At 36.0% G+C, this 17,402-nt stretch overlaps 1 protein-coding gene across 2 annotated transcripts in view; it reads left to right on the top strand.

The window, feature by feature from the left end:
* The window catches only part of BAIAP2L1 (BAR/IMD domain containing adaptor protein 2 like 1), a 39,962-nt gene that overhangs the window by 16,549 nt on the left and 6,011 nt on the right, over positions 1–17,402 (top strand). For both annotated transcript variants that reach the window (XM_080556634.1, XM_080556635.1), the window contains exons 4-11: positions 11,564–11,625; positions 11,721–11,792; positions 12,127–12,264; positions 13,839–13,991; positions 14,424–14,591; positions 15,317–15,464; positions 16,654–16,861; positions 17,172–17,249. In XM_080556634.1, the coding sequence (XP_080412760.1) occupies positions 11,564–11,625; positions 11,721–11,792; positions 12,127–12,264; positions 13,839–13,991; positions 14,424–14,591; positions 15,317–15,464; positions 16,654–16,861; positions 17,172–17,249 (1,027 nt within the window). The remainder of the gene's footprint in view (positions 1–11,563; positions 11,626–11,720; positions 11,793–12,126; positions 12,265–13,838; positions 13,992–14,423; positions 14,592–15,316; positions 15,465–16,653; positions 16,862–17,171; positions 17,250–17,402) is intronic.

Below are 17,402 nucleotides of genomic sequence, written 5' to 3'. Positions count from 1 at the left end.
TACTTCTGCAATACAGCACTTAAGCATTGCTCTTGGTATTGAGAAAGCCAAGCAGAAAAACAGAAAATTTAATCATTTAGGATAAATGTAGCTAGTTACACTTAAATTTAAAAACAAAACTAAAAAGGGGGGCAGAGGGAGCAGTGGAGGGAAGAGTTGTTGGCTTGCTTTAGCATAAAAACTGACCCCTTCAGCTGGACTCCTGTCTCAGTTGTCTTCGAAAGATGACACCTAGCACGCTCTCCTTCACTGGCTCGTGTAACCTAAAGAAAAGATCTGTCATCTTCTCCCGTCTTACTTACTGCATCAGTGTCGTCTCCTCTATAGTATAAATGTTCTACTTTTAGAATAGATTCCGTTGGATAGAAAGGCAAGTGAAGTGTGCCAGCAACTACAGAACCTCTTTAGCACCTCATCTTGTGGAAACTTCTGGGAAATTAGCTTAGAGGTTGCAGCTGAAGCAGTTAGTATATCAGGCCAGCTTTTCCTATGGAGCATTAATAAAACACTCTTCTTCTATATTTATAATGAAATGGAATTGGAAGAAGCGACCGAATTCTTTTATTATAAAAAGAAAGTATCTTGAATATGAAACACAAAATAGTTTTCTGTTTCTCAGGAGTGAGGTTTTGTATCTTCTAATTTTGTGGTAACATTCAGTCTCAATGCTACATAGACCTCCAATTTGCCATAAGTAAGCTAGGAGGAGATGAACCAGCCTTTCTAGATATATTTCTACTGATGGAAACAGTAGCTGAGTTAGTGGAAACTTCCTGCTAGTCATAGTTCTACTTTTCCAGGTCATTTATAAAGTTAAAGCAAGCCAAACATTCTGATTGACAATTTTTTTCCTCTAGGATTGGTACTGTGGCTTTTAGTGCTCAGTATTCTGCATGTAAACTTTTGATGAGTCTGGTGGAGGAAAGCAAAACAAAGAAACAGAAAATCTTCAGTCTTAAATTCTTAAACACGAGCAACTCCATATCACCTAGTAAGCTGCCTGTCCACCTATTGCAGAGCTATTGGAAGCTGTATGTGTTCACTGATTTATAAATTAAATCAACTATTCAGATACTCATAAACATGCCCTGCCAATGGCCTGGTAAAAACTCCTGCAAGTCAAGGTGTTCATGAACAGTGGAGAACTGGTACGGTACTATTAATAAATCAAAAAAAAAAAAAAAAAAAGACGAGAGAAACCTGTTATCCTGTTGCTATCCAGAACCATAATTAACAAACAAAAAATCACAAAGCAATAAATAATCAGTGAGGAGTCTCTTTTCCAAAGTTCTACAATCCTTTCTGATAAAATATGATCCTGCCAAGAGAGGGAGTGAACAAGAGGTGTGTATGTTAGTACACATAGAGAATGTAAATGCTTAAAAACAGATATTGTGGCTTGTTCTTGTACGATTAGAAAAACAGAAGTTTGTTCTATATATAATCACATCATTCTATTTGTAAGTTACAACAACTTCCAGCTAAGGTGCAAATTTTCTGGTTCTGGAAGTGGCTGAGGGGAGGAACAGAATATGGAAACACAAAAATTTCTTTGAACAATTGCAGGGTGCTGGTTGCAGAATAATACTAGCCCCAGAGAAGAAAAGACAACGGACACTGATATGACTTAAATGATATTTTTCAGATTGAATTCTAGATGGTGTCAAGGTAATCATTCAAATTTCTCAGATAATTTCAGTGTTTTTGTATTTTTCCCTATAGCAACCTGTAAACTGAAGCTGATTCTGGTATTTGATTTATATTCAAAATAAAAGTGGGTGTGCACTTACTTGGTATCATCATGCAGTGCTTCAGAGGCCTAAGAAAATAGGGAAAATACCTCGAAGGGCATTCTTAAAGATATCTGACTGTACTGGAACAGTTAGATTTCACATGAGCATCACTGGTAGCACAGACATCTTTCATCTTGCAGTGGATTGCACCTGGGTGTACATGCAACATTTACTTGATTGTGGCTTGTTTTTATGTAGAAAAGAGTAGTTCCAAAGTGAGAGAATGTGTGTTCTGTGCACAGTAGGTGCGTGTTCCCTGGCAGCACTCCTAACTTACCCAAACACAATACAATTGCAAGATACTGGGGCTGGTGCAGGCAGGAGGCCGTTCTCTCAGCTGATGCTAAGCAATCAGTTTTCCTTCACTGTCTCCACCCCCAGGTATGTCTGTTGGCAGGCAAAATAAAAATAAAAAGCCTGAGAGCCTGGGTAGAGGCTTCTTTCTGTCTACTCCAGTGAGAGAAATGGATGGAAAATGGAAAGTAAATGTCATCATTGCAAGGAAAATTGCATCATGCATGTAACTAGCTTGTAAATCCTTTAATCAAAGGTCTACCTGTATTTTCTCTGTACAGTCAGCTTTTACTAATTATTTCTGAACAACAACAAAAAAATCCACAAGCAGTGGTAGATGTCATTAACATTCCTAAAGAAAAAAAAACAATATCTGCCTTGAAATTCCAAGAAAGAGACTTTTATCAAAACTGTAAGCTGCATTTGGGTTTGGATTTTCTTATTTTTGTTTTTTTGAAACTGGCAGTTTCAAATTTTTGTGATTAAAAAATGCAGTGACTCCTTGCACTTTATTGAAATTCATGTAGCATTTACAATGACAATTTAAGTATTTATCCTTTTTGTTAGTACTGGAAACCCATAAAGAGCCTCTGTTTTTGCTGGTTAGTATAATTTTCTTGTTCCAGTCCTGCTGAAAAACAGAGATTAGCTCTGTTGTATGATCTTCCTTAACTAATCTGCCTAAAAACAGCAGGGCGACATACAGGCAAGTTCAGGCCTGTGGCTGCACTCTAACTTATTTTCTTTGCACCTGATGTGCATGAGGATTAGAAGCTACTTGTTTAACACCATTGCAGAGCTCAAGTATAAAAACCTTGTATATAAGGTTTTCAAGGCCCTGTGAAAGATCAGTCAGTGTAGCACATACCTTAATATATTGTGTTTTTTTACGTATGGGTAAAAAAAAAAAAAAAAAAGAAAAAGAAATGCCTCCAGCAGTTTTTAAATATATTAGTAATGGAGTAACAGGTGGAAAAACAAGTTTGCCATTTTTCATGCATTATTTATGTGGCATATACTTTTCCTTTCCTTTTTTTAACATGAAATTTAGTTACCATGCTTACTAATCATCTAAAACAAGATAAATATTTCATGTTAATTAACATCTGATCAATGATGTAGTAGGTTTAAAAAAAATTAATCTGAATTTTTTTTTTGACTGAGAGATCAAAACAGTTTGGGAGAGAAAAAGGCAATTAGACTAGCAGACTGGAATTTGCTAAAGCTGGAGTAAACTCACACTTCTCTTTATAATAATATGTTTTTTTGGTTGTTGTTGTTCTGTTTGAAGTCCTAAAATAGGAGCATCACACCAAGAACAAACTCCAAGGAACTGGAAATTGTAATAGTCTTGATAATCTCTTTTGTATTCGCTCCGGAAAATTCTTAAGTGGGAATGGCTAGTTTATGAACAGTTTATTGCCTACAATATTGCAGGTAGTGCATGATATGCATTTTGTAGTACTTTTTAAAATCATTTGTACTAAAATGAAAGTATTTGGCATTAATTTTAGACTAAATATATTTTAAAATAAGTTAATACCTGGGTTTATCTTAATATGACTTTATAAATAAAATCGTAGACTTTGAGGTATACAGAGCTAAAAAGTTCTCTATCTTTTTATACTTAATAATTCCACAGTTAAAGAATAATAATAATTGTAAATTATTTTTATTTTTTATTTGTGTTAGTGTTAGGAAAGTACTTCATTATGAAGTCTTATCCTTTTTTGTTTCACATGATCATCAACAATGTTTTAAGACGAGGAAAAGATAAATGCATAGTTTAGATCCTGATCTACAAAAGAAAATGGTATAAATAGTAGGTGCTAGGCTACTAAGTAAAAGCAAATTGTGCTCTATCCCTTGACTGTCTATGAAATGGGGAAAGGATTTTTGAATAGCAGGAGTCTTTGATTATACTCCTCACATGGAGAACAGCATGTCGTCTAACACGGGAAGTGTCAAAGAGAGCACTGCCAAGTGTGTGCTGTAACAAAGCTTATTCCAAATAACATAGATAAGCTGCTGAGTGTTGGTGGTTAGGCTTTTTGGTTTTTTCTCCCTTTAGAAACACAAATTCCTTTTGGGTAAAATCCCAGCCAACCTTTTATAAATGCTCCTGACTGCATTTTCCCAGCCAGCTCCACCAGGTAGTACACCTGTGGTGGTTCATTACCACCGAGAAGACAGAAATCTCGGAGAAGGTGGTGGGCACTGTTCAGTTGTCGCCAGCAGTGCAGCGTATGCCACTAGCAGCGCGTTCCGCCCTGGGTCCGGAGGCATGCTAGGAGAGGATGAGCAACAGAAACTGACACTGGCAGCATGCTACCAGCAAACTTTTTTTTTCCCTTCTTTTTTTTTCTCCTGATGCTATTCGGTTTTGGCACAGAGGGAACAGGCTGTCAAATGCATGTATATTTGTATGTATACACTATATATATATGTACAAAGATGTACATATCAAAATAAAGCTAATACTCCAGGAAGCATAGAACTGAACCTAGTGTGCAGGATTGGTTGTAAAAGTACAATAGTAAAAGGTACTTTCCTTCCAACAGAAGGAAGTGTGTTGTAGCTAGAAAGCAGTCCCTGCTGATCAAAACAGCTCTGGACTCCTGTTGAATGATGTTGCCTACAATGTAGCTGGAAAGAAGTTGTTTGACTGGATAAAAACAGAGGTTGTATCTTTTCTTCCCCCCCCCCCCCCCCCCCCCCCTTTTTTGTTCTGCTTGATTATAACTTCAAGCAACTGAAATTTTCACTTTTGTCAAACATACATTAAAACTACATGCATCCCTCGTCAGTAGCCTTGTGAGGAACAGAGGCAGTGAAGTCCTACAAAAAGGAGAAAGAGTGGCATGAGTTCATCACCACCTAATAATACTGGAACCCAAATCACTAAATTAGCAAGTGTCTTGTATAATCGTAGCTGTTGCTTATTGTTTTGGTCTGGAAACGGAACCATGATACTAAGGCATCTTCCAGGCTCTTCGGAACTTTGGAAGTTTTCTTTCTTCTGTATCAATCAGACTATATCTAAAAATATTTTAAACAATTGGAAGTAATGTAGCTTTTGGAAAAAAAACAGGTGATCAGACAGAGCTATGGAGAAAATGAAACTTCTCAACTCAAAGCATTAAATCTGTTTCAGATAATTACCTAAAATATTGTGGGTTGTGTAACTTGAGCTAACCTCAGAGGAAAAATGATGCTTTAAAAGCAACTTCATATAAAATGCTTAAATAGTTAAAGGGGTGCTAAAAGCATGAGACTGCATTCTAAATGAATATTTGCTGCGGTTTATTTTGTGTGGGAGCCTGGTGTAAACAACTCTGACAACACTCGCTGTTAAGAGGGCTGCATTTTTGCTGCATGAATTTGCCATGAATGAAATGAGAAGTAAGGCTTTTCTGTGCCCACCATGCCCACCAATTAAGATGGCATTAATTTATTATTAACTTCAGATATAGTAGTAGCCGTTGAATTAAGAAAACAACAAAAACAAAAAAGACTTTGGAAAATGTTTTCTCATGTTTTCTGGCTTTATCGGGAGGGGAGAACACTTATCTGTATAGGAAGTCATATTCCTATTCTGCACTCAGAACAAAGCATATGCCTATTCGCAGTAGTCTGACTGAATGGACAATGATATTGACAGATTGATAACACATTCAAAAGATTGTAACGTGAAGTGCCTATGATAAAACTGTCAGGGATCTGTTTGGTCAAAAAGGCAGTTCTGTGGGATAAGCATGGAGGTTCAGCATACAGCAGACTGACACAGACTCCATTACCTCCCCTGAGCTGGGTTTCTGAAGGACTAGACTTTCCGAGATGGTACGGTTTCAGAGTTAGGTCTTGGCTTTGCAGTTACTTTATATCTGCTATGGCTTTCTGGAAAATAAAATAATTTTTAATAATTGGTTTTTAAAAACGTATGCTTTAACCAACAAGTCTGTCACTCGGTTTCCAAAATTTGTTTTAACTGTATTCCTCTCACGTGTAGATTTTATTCATATTATTTATTTATGTGCTGTTCTAGCAAAACATAACTGTCCGTTTAGAAGTGCTGTTTTGGGACAGTTGGATCTAGCACGTATAAGGGACTTCAAATACTTTATTATATTCTGAAATCTCTTCCCTGTTTCTCTACTGCAGGTTTTATTCTTATTCTTCCCCTTCACCTTCTAGTGTCACCTTCATAAAATGGCATTGAATGGTCATATGTCAACGCTGTTTTATAAAATGAACTACAGAGAGATTTACTCCTTGCTTCCTATTTCATGTTCGCTCATGCAGTAAGGAAAGGCAGACTTGACCTAGTCCTATTGATTTATGTGCATATTAGTATTAATTCTACAGATTGTGGTTTTTTGTAAAGTATTCTGGACAAATTGTATTAGAAGCAGAGCAGTTAGAGGTTTGGAAACCTTCACGTTGCTTTCTTTCCTTATTATTTTTTTCATGTATATTACATTCCATTAAGACTTTTTGCCTTCTTTAAGGCATCTGCTGCACAATTAAATCCTTCTGCAATAAATCCCTTCCTATGAGAGAATGATAAATTTAATGCATTTGAGGCTTAACAGATGTTTAGTTCAATCATATTTATCTATTATACTCTATTCCTTTGAAACTTCCTATTTTACTGCCTTTCAGGGGCTAATGGCATCAAAGGACTTTGTTTCCAACTTTCCTTTATCATAAATGCCTTTCTTTTGGGCAAAGGGTAACTTCGAAGAAAGAGCATCTCAACAGAAATGGGATCTAGTAATACACTTGAACTATATTGTCTCCATCTGTAGCTTTGACTCAGCCTTTCACTCTTGTTTAATACAAATAATTATGTGGTTTCATCTTGAATACATGAAGTTACTAGACCTGCTCTGAATGCAAAATAGGACAACAGGAGATAAATGAGTGATTATAATTGAGCACTTTGTCTGTTCCCAGACATCTAAGAAAGTCTTACTAGAAAGACTTGAATTTTTTTCCAGTGACCTCCTCTAAGGAAAAACAAAATTTAATTATATTTCAAGTAGGTGATAAAATTAATACTTTTTATTCTAATATAATCATTTAATATTTTAAAAGTTTAAGTGATTTTGTTGGTAGCTACTAATATTTGCTTCTCTGACTCTATTGACTACCTTGCACTAATTCTTCTAGTCTTCTGTTCATCAGAGCAGTCAACGTAAGCTAAAAAGATAACCAGTAAAATTGCCCCGCATGTACAGAGAGATTAAAGTGTAACTGCTGCAGAAGTTCTATATTCTGGCCTTAAAATGAATGTGCTTATTAGCTATTCTTTTTTCAAGTGAGAATTTGTTAAAAATTGTTTTCCTTATTTTTCATCTACTGTGAAGACAGGTTTTTTTAAGGATGCCTTCTTGCTCATGTGAAGCTGCGTGTGGAGGAGTGTTATGTATTTTGGGTTAGTGACTTCTATATATTTATTTTGGTAACAAAACCAACGGAGCATTAATGGAATTCTAGTCCGTCTTATTTTCCTGATAGAAAATACAGATACAACAGCCTCAGTTAAGCCTAAAAATCTTTCATGAATTTCTTAGGTTTCAGTTTACAAGATCTTTCTACCTGTGCATTTCACCTATTTGAAACTAAAATAAATTTACCATGAATTCGGCATTACTGTTCATGGTCATATTTATCTGTATTATACAGCCTAATTTCAAGAACTGTACATGAGAAATGTTTGGTTTATTTTTATTTTATTTTTAAGGTGAGATGCTCTCTCAAAACACCTATCTGAATTGTTTCTTTTCTTCCTTGTATTGCACTACTAAGCTAATAGTAAGATAAAGTATCTATAAACATTTATGACTACATTTTTGTTTTCTAAAATAAATGTGGAAATATTTAAAGTACCTTTATCATTTTAGTCAAAAAGATTTTACATTTGGGGCGTGGAGGAATGGAAGGCAAAAAGGTATCTTTGAAAGGGATGTATTTTAATAATTATGCTTATCATCAGGACTGGTGGTTTTGGTTTGTTAATTCATTGCATAATATAATGCCTAAAGCTGGTTCAAGTTTACAGTATGTCTGTCATAAATTGGACTTAAGTGGTCTGTTATCATGCAGTCTAGTCACATCATTATGCTTGCTAGCTATGGGGTTTGACAGTGAATGATGATAAGGCTAATATTTGGTTACTGTGTATTATGAGGTCTCATATATAAAACCTGATCATGAGCAGCTTTAATATATAGCAAAATGTTTTTAATTGATGTGAGAAATGCGTGTTTGCCTTCACTTCAGGTAGTTTTCTGTACCTTTTTACAAACTGAATAATCACTGAATGCCAGAGTCTGGTGTTAGTTTATGCCGTTATTAATCTAGAGTAACCCATTATCTTTATTAGAGCTACTCTATAAATCACTATGGTAATTAAAATCAAAATATTCTCTTGAACTTGTTCAGTTTCCAACCCACTTGGATACTGTTACAAGTAGGCTAGGGGTCACTTTGCCTCTCCTGAATTAGTTTCCTGCAAAAACTTTTCTCCTTGTATAAATCTCACTTGGGAGGGCCATCTAAACTTGGATAACCCATTATCTTAAACCAGCGATAAAAGACCATGGTATATGTTCACTATAAAAGTGTTCTCTATTCTAAGTGCAGAATCTGACCTCTAATGTAAACTATAATTTAGATCTTAATAGGTCAGAGTGTGCTTACTATGGGTTCCTTTCAAAATGTTGATTCAAAACATGAAAGAGGAAATGAAATGGGTGAGCCAGCACATACAGCGAGTGCCTCTGGATTACCAGCAGCAGTAAAGAGATTGCAGTATGAAATCTGTTCTGTCTGATGCACTACGTACAGGGAGCCTTTGGTTAACAGTAGAAGAAAATGCAATGAGACAGTCACTGATACTTAAAAATAAAATTCAAGTGTTCTAGAGTGTATGAAGAAAAAAAAGTTGTGAAATAATCCAGCACAAAGTGTTCAGAAGGAAGCGTAGTTCTTAAAGTTCTCTTAATCTCAGGACATGTTTTGGCAGTATTCTTTGCAATAAGGATTAACAAAATAAAAATGTTTCTAACCAAGTATTCAAAGCCTAAAGACTTGAAGGCTGCAGTTGGTTCAAGTGCTGTGTGAGACAAAAATAACAACCTCCGAGCGTCAGGTTTTCCATTCTTGACGCACCAGGTGAATGGGTTGTTTTATTGAGCGTTTACACTGTGGTGGCAGGGCTGGGCAGAGGAAGGGAGTGTGAAAGAGCGACGCGAGAGCTGAGTCAATACCCGGCGTTGTTGGATGTCTGTCAGGGCTTGGAACGCTCTGCCTGGCTGCACGAGCCTTGCCAAGTATTAGCTAAGTGCACCGCTTTGGCAGCAGATCTCAGAACGGACTTTTTACGAAGAGTAAGAATAAGTTCATTTTAAAGAATAAAAACCTATAAGAGCAATTTTTTGATGGCCATTTCAATGTTCACCCTGAATTTCTGTGACTTTCCGAAATAGCTTTCTGTTCTGCATACTTAAAACCAAACAAACTTTGTAATCTTACTTGTATTGGATTTTTTTTCCTTATGTCTTCTAACACTATTTTTCTTAAGTTGCTGATAAATTTTTACAAAACTCCTCGAATTTTAAAATGCCATTACAGTCTAAAATGTAACTTCTCATTTGAGTTTGATGAAACAAACACTACAGACTAAATTTCATTCACTTCTGCAGCCTTAAAACAACCAGGTGGCTTACTCGTGTTGATTCCTCCAGTGTTTATGTAACTGCATGGTATTTACTTCTCTATTGCATATGAAATAACTAATTACTATAGCAACTCTCACTTCTCATAGCATTTACCTTTGTATTTTGGTAATCACCAGCAATCTTAAATATAAAGGAAAAAAAAAATCATAGCACTGTAGGCTGTACAGAAGGACTCAGAGAAACAGGGTGTTATATATATTGTATAGTTTACATACACATAGATATGTGTATATATAAAAATATATATATAGTTTGGAAAGAGAAAAGTAATGATATATATCCAGTCACTATGGGAATGTATCTGCATTATATGGGAAGGTTACCAAAGCACTAACATAAACTATGGAGAGACAGGTCTTGATGGCTGTGGAAATGTTGAGAAAGGAGAAGATGAGAAGGATCTCATCAAAAGTTCTGTGTCATTTGTTTCATTTAGCTGAATTTGTCAGTTATCTGCACCTTTTGGGGAGCTTTTTTGGGAACTGAGGCACTGCAGGATGACATGTCTTTGCTGACTGACTCAGTCCTGTGCTGGGGCTCTGCCAGTGGCACAGAATCAGAAAACCAGAATTAAGGAGCTTTGTACATTAGAACAAGAGCCTTTCAGGTTTAATACCATAAGAACCTGCATGGCAAAGACTTCAGTGTGGGATAATGCAAGGTTGATCGACAAATAGATTACTGGAGGAAGCATGACAGTGACCCAGCCCTGAAACAGAACCCGTGTTCTTGCCATGGAAATGTAATGACAGAAAACACATCTGTAGACAAAAAGCCATTATACCAGCTCCTGGCTGAGGCCTGGTAACTACCTACAGTTCTAGTCTGGGTGAGGTCAAACTGGCCACTTTGGGACATGTCCAGCTACTCCTCCAAGCTGTACACTGCAGTCTCCCAGACAAGACTGGCAGTGCCAGCACAGCCGGGAGGGAGCTGGATGATGTGGCCATCGGCATCCTGAGCAGGATGATGTGGCTGCCTGCGTACAGGGCAGGACCGCAGCAGGCCCAGTTTAGATAGGTTTGCATGTAGAACCACACCCAAGGAGTTTTTTTCCTCTACACCCTCCTAAAGCGAAGTGAAACACTCCAGCTGCTAACTGCTAGCAGTTAAAAGTAAGCTATGCAACCTGGTGCTAGAAGACAGCAAAGGGTGATAGACATTTTTAGGATGAGTTGAGAGGAAGCTGAGAAATCTGCCTCTCCTTGGCTGCTAGTTAATGCCGTACAGTCAGGCTCTGATAAAACAATGCAAGAAATTAATCAGCATGTGTATCAGATCTGCCCTCAATGAATGTGAAAGGTTACTTTGATTCTGATGGAGCAGTTAGTTAACCATTAAGGTTCAGTTTTCAGACTAAGAAACAGCTATCTGGGTAGTAACAAGTATCTCTACTTTTTATGTGCTATTCCCTGACTTGGCAAGAAGAGAGCCTGTTCCTAAACCAATGTGTGCTATCCTGGAGAGAAGGAAGTAGTTATTTTGTCTGGCACTCCAAGTCGTCTTTGCAAAATAATACGATTAATTATTCTTCTATCATTTATGAGCTTCTTGGTTTGTCTGTGGCCATATATATTTATTTCAACTGCTGTGATGACCAACAGCAAGAGGTTTCCTATCAAATATTCTAGTTAATAAGTGTATCAGTTAAATATATTTTATTGCTGCTCTTTGTTAACTAACTTCAGAACTCTATGAAAGAAACAAATACGTTTGTATGCTTATCAACAGGCCAAGTTCTCACAGAAATTTCAAGAACACACAAGAAACTTAATGACAGTCTAGAGGAAAGTGTAAGTTAAACAAATTCTTAATCTATCTAACCTTTTGAAATTATAAACTATTTTTTGCTGATTTTTAATAACCCTTCATTCATTTGCTTTTCAAGTTCAAAAAATTTCATAAAGAAATTATATCTGAACTGGAGAAGAAAACAGACCTGGATGTAAAATATATGACTGTAAGTACATTCAGTTCTAATACCAACAAGGTCATATTTTATTTATTTGTTGTTAGGCATAGACTTTTTCAGAAATTGTTCCCTAGCAGTTAGTTTATATGACAGATTTGAGCTTTAAATACATAAACATGGCCAAAATTTTCATGCTTATGTTGAGTTAAAATAGGAACCAATGCATGATGACTTAATAGCATTCTTAAACTAAAAGTGAGAAAAGCAATTGGTCACCTAATTTGATGTGTATTAGTGATAATCTATGGTAATGCTTTTTAACTGCTTACAAATGTTGCACTGCTGAGTGCATTAAGAGATGTTTTAAATATTTTGATTGCAGGCAACTTTAAAGAGGTACCAAAACGAACACAGAAGCAAATTAGATTCTCTAGAGAAGTCTCAGGCTGAGCTGAAAAAAATCAGAAGGAAAAGCCAAGGAGCACGAAATGTGATGAAATATGAGCATAAAGAAATGGAGGTCAGTGTGTTGTCTCTTAAGTTTTTTTGTTTTGTTTTAAATGAGAATTGGTCAAAACGTTAAGCTGTTTCAGGTCATATCTGAGTCTGTTTTAAAACTTGACTTCTGAAGCTTACAACAATTTTTATATATGCAATGTAATTAGTTAATACACATAACTCCTCTGTAAGTTGTTTGGCTACAGTTAAACTAACTTCAAAGAACGTGTATTTTTGATTTCTCAAAGCTGTTTTATATCAAGGGGGCTCCTAGAATATGCATTCCGGTTGAAAATAAATGCTGGACTATACTGCTGTATATGTTCAGAGACTTTTGCTTCAGTTTCTAGGTTTATTCACTTGACCACTACTTGGTGAACTACTTTAAATTACCTCAGTAACTACACCTTTATGCAGAAGTTTACGCAGCTATGCCATGCAACTTCAACAGTAATTTGCTATAAATTTATTTTCCAAAGTAGGTGCCATCACTTATTATTTATTACCTTTCCTGCAGATCTTAAACAGCATTGCCATCTTGAGGCAAAATAAGAAATGGCAAGGCAGTAAAGAGAACTTTGTTTTAAATAATAAGTCATATTCAGGTTATCATGTATCTCAGAAAATACTTGCTATTGATATTTTTATTTGCACAAGCTTTTTATTTTATATTAGCTTTTACATTTTTTCCTCCATATTTCTGTTTTAATTTTCTCTTCAAAGAATGCTTTGTTTATAACAAAGTACAGTGAGAATAAATAAAGAATAGCTCTTATTTCTTACTGCCTGTCTTTTAACTTGCATTCAGTTCTTTTTAATGTATTGGACTGAGAATTCAAGAATTAGCATTTAAGCACATTTTAGCCATGAATCTTCATAACCTTAGATAAATATACTTTAGTCTCTTTAGTATCTCATTTTCCCTTCTCTAAAATGAAGTATAGATTCATCACAGTTTTGTGAGAGCAAATGTAACTGCTATGGGGCAGATGAAGGTAATTAGTCTAATTAGAGAATGAACACCTGTGGCCTTAAAATTGCTCAGCTCAGTTGCTACCGCTTTGAAGTCATATTCTTATTTGCTGCAGATATTACTTAGAAGCTAACAGACTTTTTCTTGTTTTGCTTCCTTTCCCCTTTTAAATAGAATCAGAGAACTGTTTAGGTTGGAAAAGACCCTTAAGATCATGATGTCCAACTGTCTGTCTGTCATGACAAGCCCACCACTAAACCATGTCCCCAGGTGCCACATTCACACGTCTCTAAAATACATTCAGGGGTTGGAACTCCACCACCTCCCTGGGCAGCCTGTTCCAAAGCCTAACATCCTTTTTGAGAATAACTCTGCCTGACATGCAACCTAAACCTCCCCTGGTGCAACTTTTCTTGTGCCTAGATTACTAATTGCCTATAATAAAAATACACATTTACCTGATGAGGTTGGGGAGTTAGGTGTATGTATGAAAAGAGAATGACTTTGAAGTAGAGCCACCTTACCCCACTTTTCCAGTAACTTTTTCTAGAGTTTTTGGAGTTCACTTCAGTAATTGAATAGAGTACCACATAAAACTAAGAGACTAATTTTTTGTCCCTTAGTATTTGGAAACCGTGAACTCTCGACAGACTGATATTCAGAGGTTTATTGCAGAAGGCTGTAGAGAAGCTCTACTTGAAGAAAAAAGAAGATTCTGTTTTCTGGTTGACAAGCACTGCAGTTTTACCCAGCACATGCACTTCTATCATGTTCAGGTCAGTGGCACGAGTGTAAATAGAAATGAAATCTAATCCTATAGGAGATCTTAAGCATCTCTATTAGTATCAAGATGAGACTGCTGTAAATACTTAAGACAGCACTAGGAACACTGTAGTACCAGACAAGTGTTGCAATCTGTTTACAAAAAATGTTTACAATGCAATATTCTCATAAATGTATTGTAGTGACAATAAAGGGTTACTATGACTTTTTAAAAAATCTACAGAAAGTCCAGTATCTGACCCTGAAAAAGAGCATTCTTTCTATTACATGCTATTTGTTTCAAAGAGATATTACTTAATTATGAACATGTTTGAAAAGACTTCCATTTCAGTTATCATTTTGCTGTAACAAAAATTAGCAAGTAGCTCTGCGTAATTTTATGCAAAAGCGTATCTTTGACTAGTACCTTTTACACCTGGATGCAGTGTGCAGAATTCCTCAACTCCAAGCTGCCTGGGTGGCAGGAAATTTGTAGTGACGCTACCAAAGTGCCTGAAAAAGTCAAAATGATGATAGACGAAATAAGGACACCTGGTTCCACTCCAATATCAGGAACACCACAGCCTTCACCAATGATAGAGAGAAATACCATGGTATGTCATTCCCTGCTAGTTAAAGGTTCTCTTTTAAATGGGACTAGATTGGCTTCACTAGTTTCTTTTGTACTTAAGCATTTGGATTCAAGTCTATAACGTAACTCAGCAGGAATATACTGGGGTTGGGTATAAACGCCAATCATTAAGCTGAAGCTCTACCACTGGAAAAATCCATAATGTATATAGTTGGCAGAAATGTATATCCAAACAAGGCTCAGTTTTCAGTTGGGAGCCCAGGACTTTTTCTGCAGACCCCACTCTTATAACTTCATTTGTTGTAACAGTTACATATCCTAAATTCTTAACTGTAAGTACTAGTAATTTCATACTCTGTTAGCTCAATATAAGCTAAACAAAATGTTTCTTTCTTTCTTCCCTCTATTTTTTTTTTTGTTTTACCATTAGGTGTTGAATTTCTAAATTATACTAATCTCCAAATTTATCTATTTATTTAAAGAAATTTACTTATCTAGGTGTGTGTGTGCTATTTGTGGAAATGGAAGCTTTCATAGCATTCCCACTAACAAATGTGTATCAAGGGACAGGACTCCCTTACAAACTATACTATCAACAACTTCACAGGAATGTAAGGACTTTCTGGCTGGCCTTCATATGTATAATCTGGGAAAATTTGAGCATTGCTTTCTAGAATTTTATGTTGCAAATAACCCAGGTGTCACTGTCACCTCAGTATTGTGATAACGTTGTTTTTGTGACTCTAGATTGGAAATGATTCTTATACTCATTATGAAAATGCATCAAAGGTGCCCCCTGCTCCTACAGGTAGGGCATACATTAGTCCACTGGTTGATATGTTTAACAATCCTGCAACGGTTCCAAAGACATCTTCCGAAAGACTAAATTCAGCAGGTGAGTGTCATTTTGTTGCAAACTGTAAGTGCAAATGGCACGTTACGGTATTAAAAATTATCTTTGGATTTCTTGACTACTATCATGATGTGAATTCCAGGACATATGGAGGAGTAGAAAATGGTCTTTATGAAACATTTATATATGAGTTACCTAACAGGCAAAATATACGTCATAAGAAGGGAGGAACTGTTAGCAGTAAAACACGGGTCAAGATAGGTAGATTCTATTTTAATCACTTTGCATGCATACCTGGTTCACACAGTTTAACTGCTCTTCAGACTCCCAATCTTACTGGAAGAATACATTCTGCAATTTTGAACAAGATATATCTGTGTGATTATTTCAGTGCACACAAACAAATGTGAACTAATATAGCAGCCTTGTTTTGGTTTCCTTTAAGGATATGTAACAGTTAGGGAAGAATGCACATGGGACAAAATGAGCAGTCTTGTATTTCTTTCCTGAAATGCAAAATCCTCTGAAGATTTTTTTTGCTAGTTTCTAAAATACTAATCCTTGGCTTACTCTGCTATAGGGAAAGAACCAAGCCTACATCACAACAAAAGAAATGTAGAACTCTTCAGTGTAATAGTAGCATTTCCAGCATTTCTTCCTTAAAAAATTCCTCTACAATACATTGTGCTATTCAAATAATACACATTTTTAAGACATCCTTTAAATCTTCTGGTAAACATCTGATGTCTGAAAAGTGCTAAGTGTCTGCATTTCTCATTGATTTGGTTGAAGCTGAGTGCTAGGCTCATTTGCAAATGAAATCTTGGACTTTATACACAGCTTTTTCTTTTTTTTTTTTTTTTTTTACTTTTTTTTTAAAAAAAAGTGGAAAATTTTCAAAGGTCTTTTGTGGCTGTGTATGGTTAGCATTTTCATGGCAAAAGAAGAAAGCAGTAGCAAGTTAAAATTTACATAACTTCTTATATCTGTTGGTTCAACCTTATTGTGATATGTGCATTTGTATACACATACACACACTATTAAGAGCTTTGTGGGGATAAGAAACGGTGGATAACTGAGAGTCTAAGCAGAAAGTAAAGCAGTACAAAGTCTCAGAACTTCATCTGCACTTGAGTTTTCCTTTACCTACTTTTCCTGTCATATAGCTAATTTTACTTTATTAGTGTGGTTAATTTTGCTTTTTTTTTCTTGTTTTTCTTTTTTTTGACAGAGAATTCAGAAGATGCCAGTTTATCACGTTCAACTTCTGTTGCCACAGGGTTGAATATAATGAAGAGGCAAAAAGTGAAGACAATCTTCCCACATACTGCTGGAAGTAACAAGACATTACTTAGCTTTGCACAGGGGGATATCATCGTACTTCTTGTAGCTGAAGAAAAGGATGGCTGGCTTTATGGGGAACATGAGTCAACTAAAGCGTAAGATAGTCAATACTTTACCCAATCTAAACATGAAAGAAAAATGTCTCTCATCAGGTTTCATTAGCAGATAATAGTAAATGGTTTTCCACCCTTTTTGCTGGCTGTCATTGACTGGGGACTTGAAGTCCTCCTGTCAGGTGAATCACTGCACTTATTTTAGAGAGATCCTGTACACTAATTTGGTATCATCAGAACCCAGGCCTTTAAATGTTAAGTCTTCTGGAGTCTACTGTTTTGTCCAGTGTTGTCTTTTGAAAGATCATTCCAATCATATATAATACAAAATTGAAATCCTTTCCCATTACAGAAAAGGATGGTTTCCATCATCGTATACTAGACCACTGGAAGAACCAGCAGAAGAAAAAGCATTTGCCCCAGTGCCAAGGTAACACTTTGAGTAGGACTTGCAAAAATGCCCAAATCTTTACACTTCCGTAACATCCATTAATCTCGTTACATTTCTGCTTACACTTGATGTTGTTCAGTGGCATATATAGTAAGTACTTTCTAACAATCTGTAGCATGATCCCTTGATTAC

The sequence above is a fragment of the Anser brachyrhynchus genome (assembly GCF_964034855.1).
Source record: "Anser brachyrhynchus genome assembly, chromosome: 15".
Classification (NCBI taxonomy): Eukaryota; Metazoa; Chordata; class Aves; order Anseriformes; family Anatidae; genus Anser; species Anser brachyrhynchus.
Note: the sequence above shows the minus strand (reverse complement) of the source record. Positions and strands in the feature narration are given on the sequence as shown.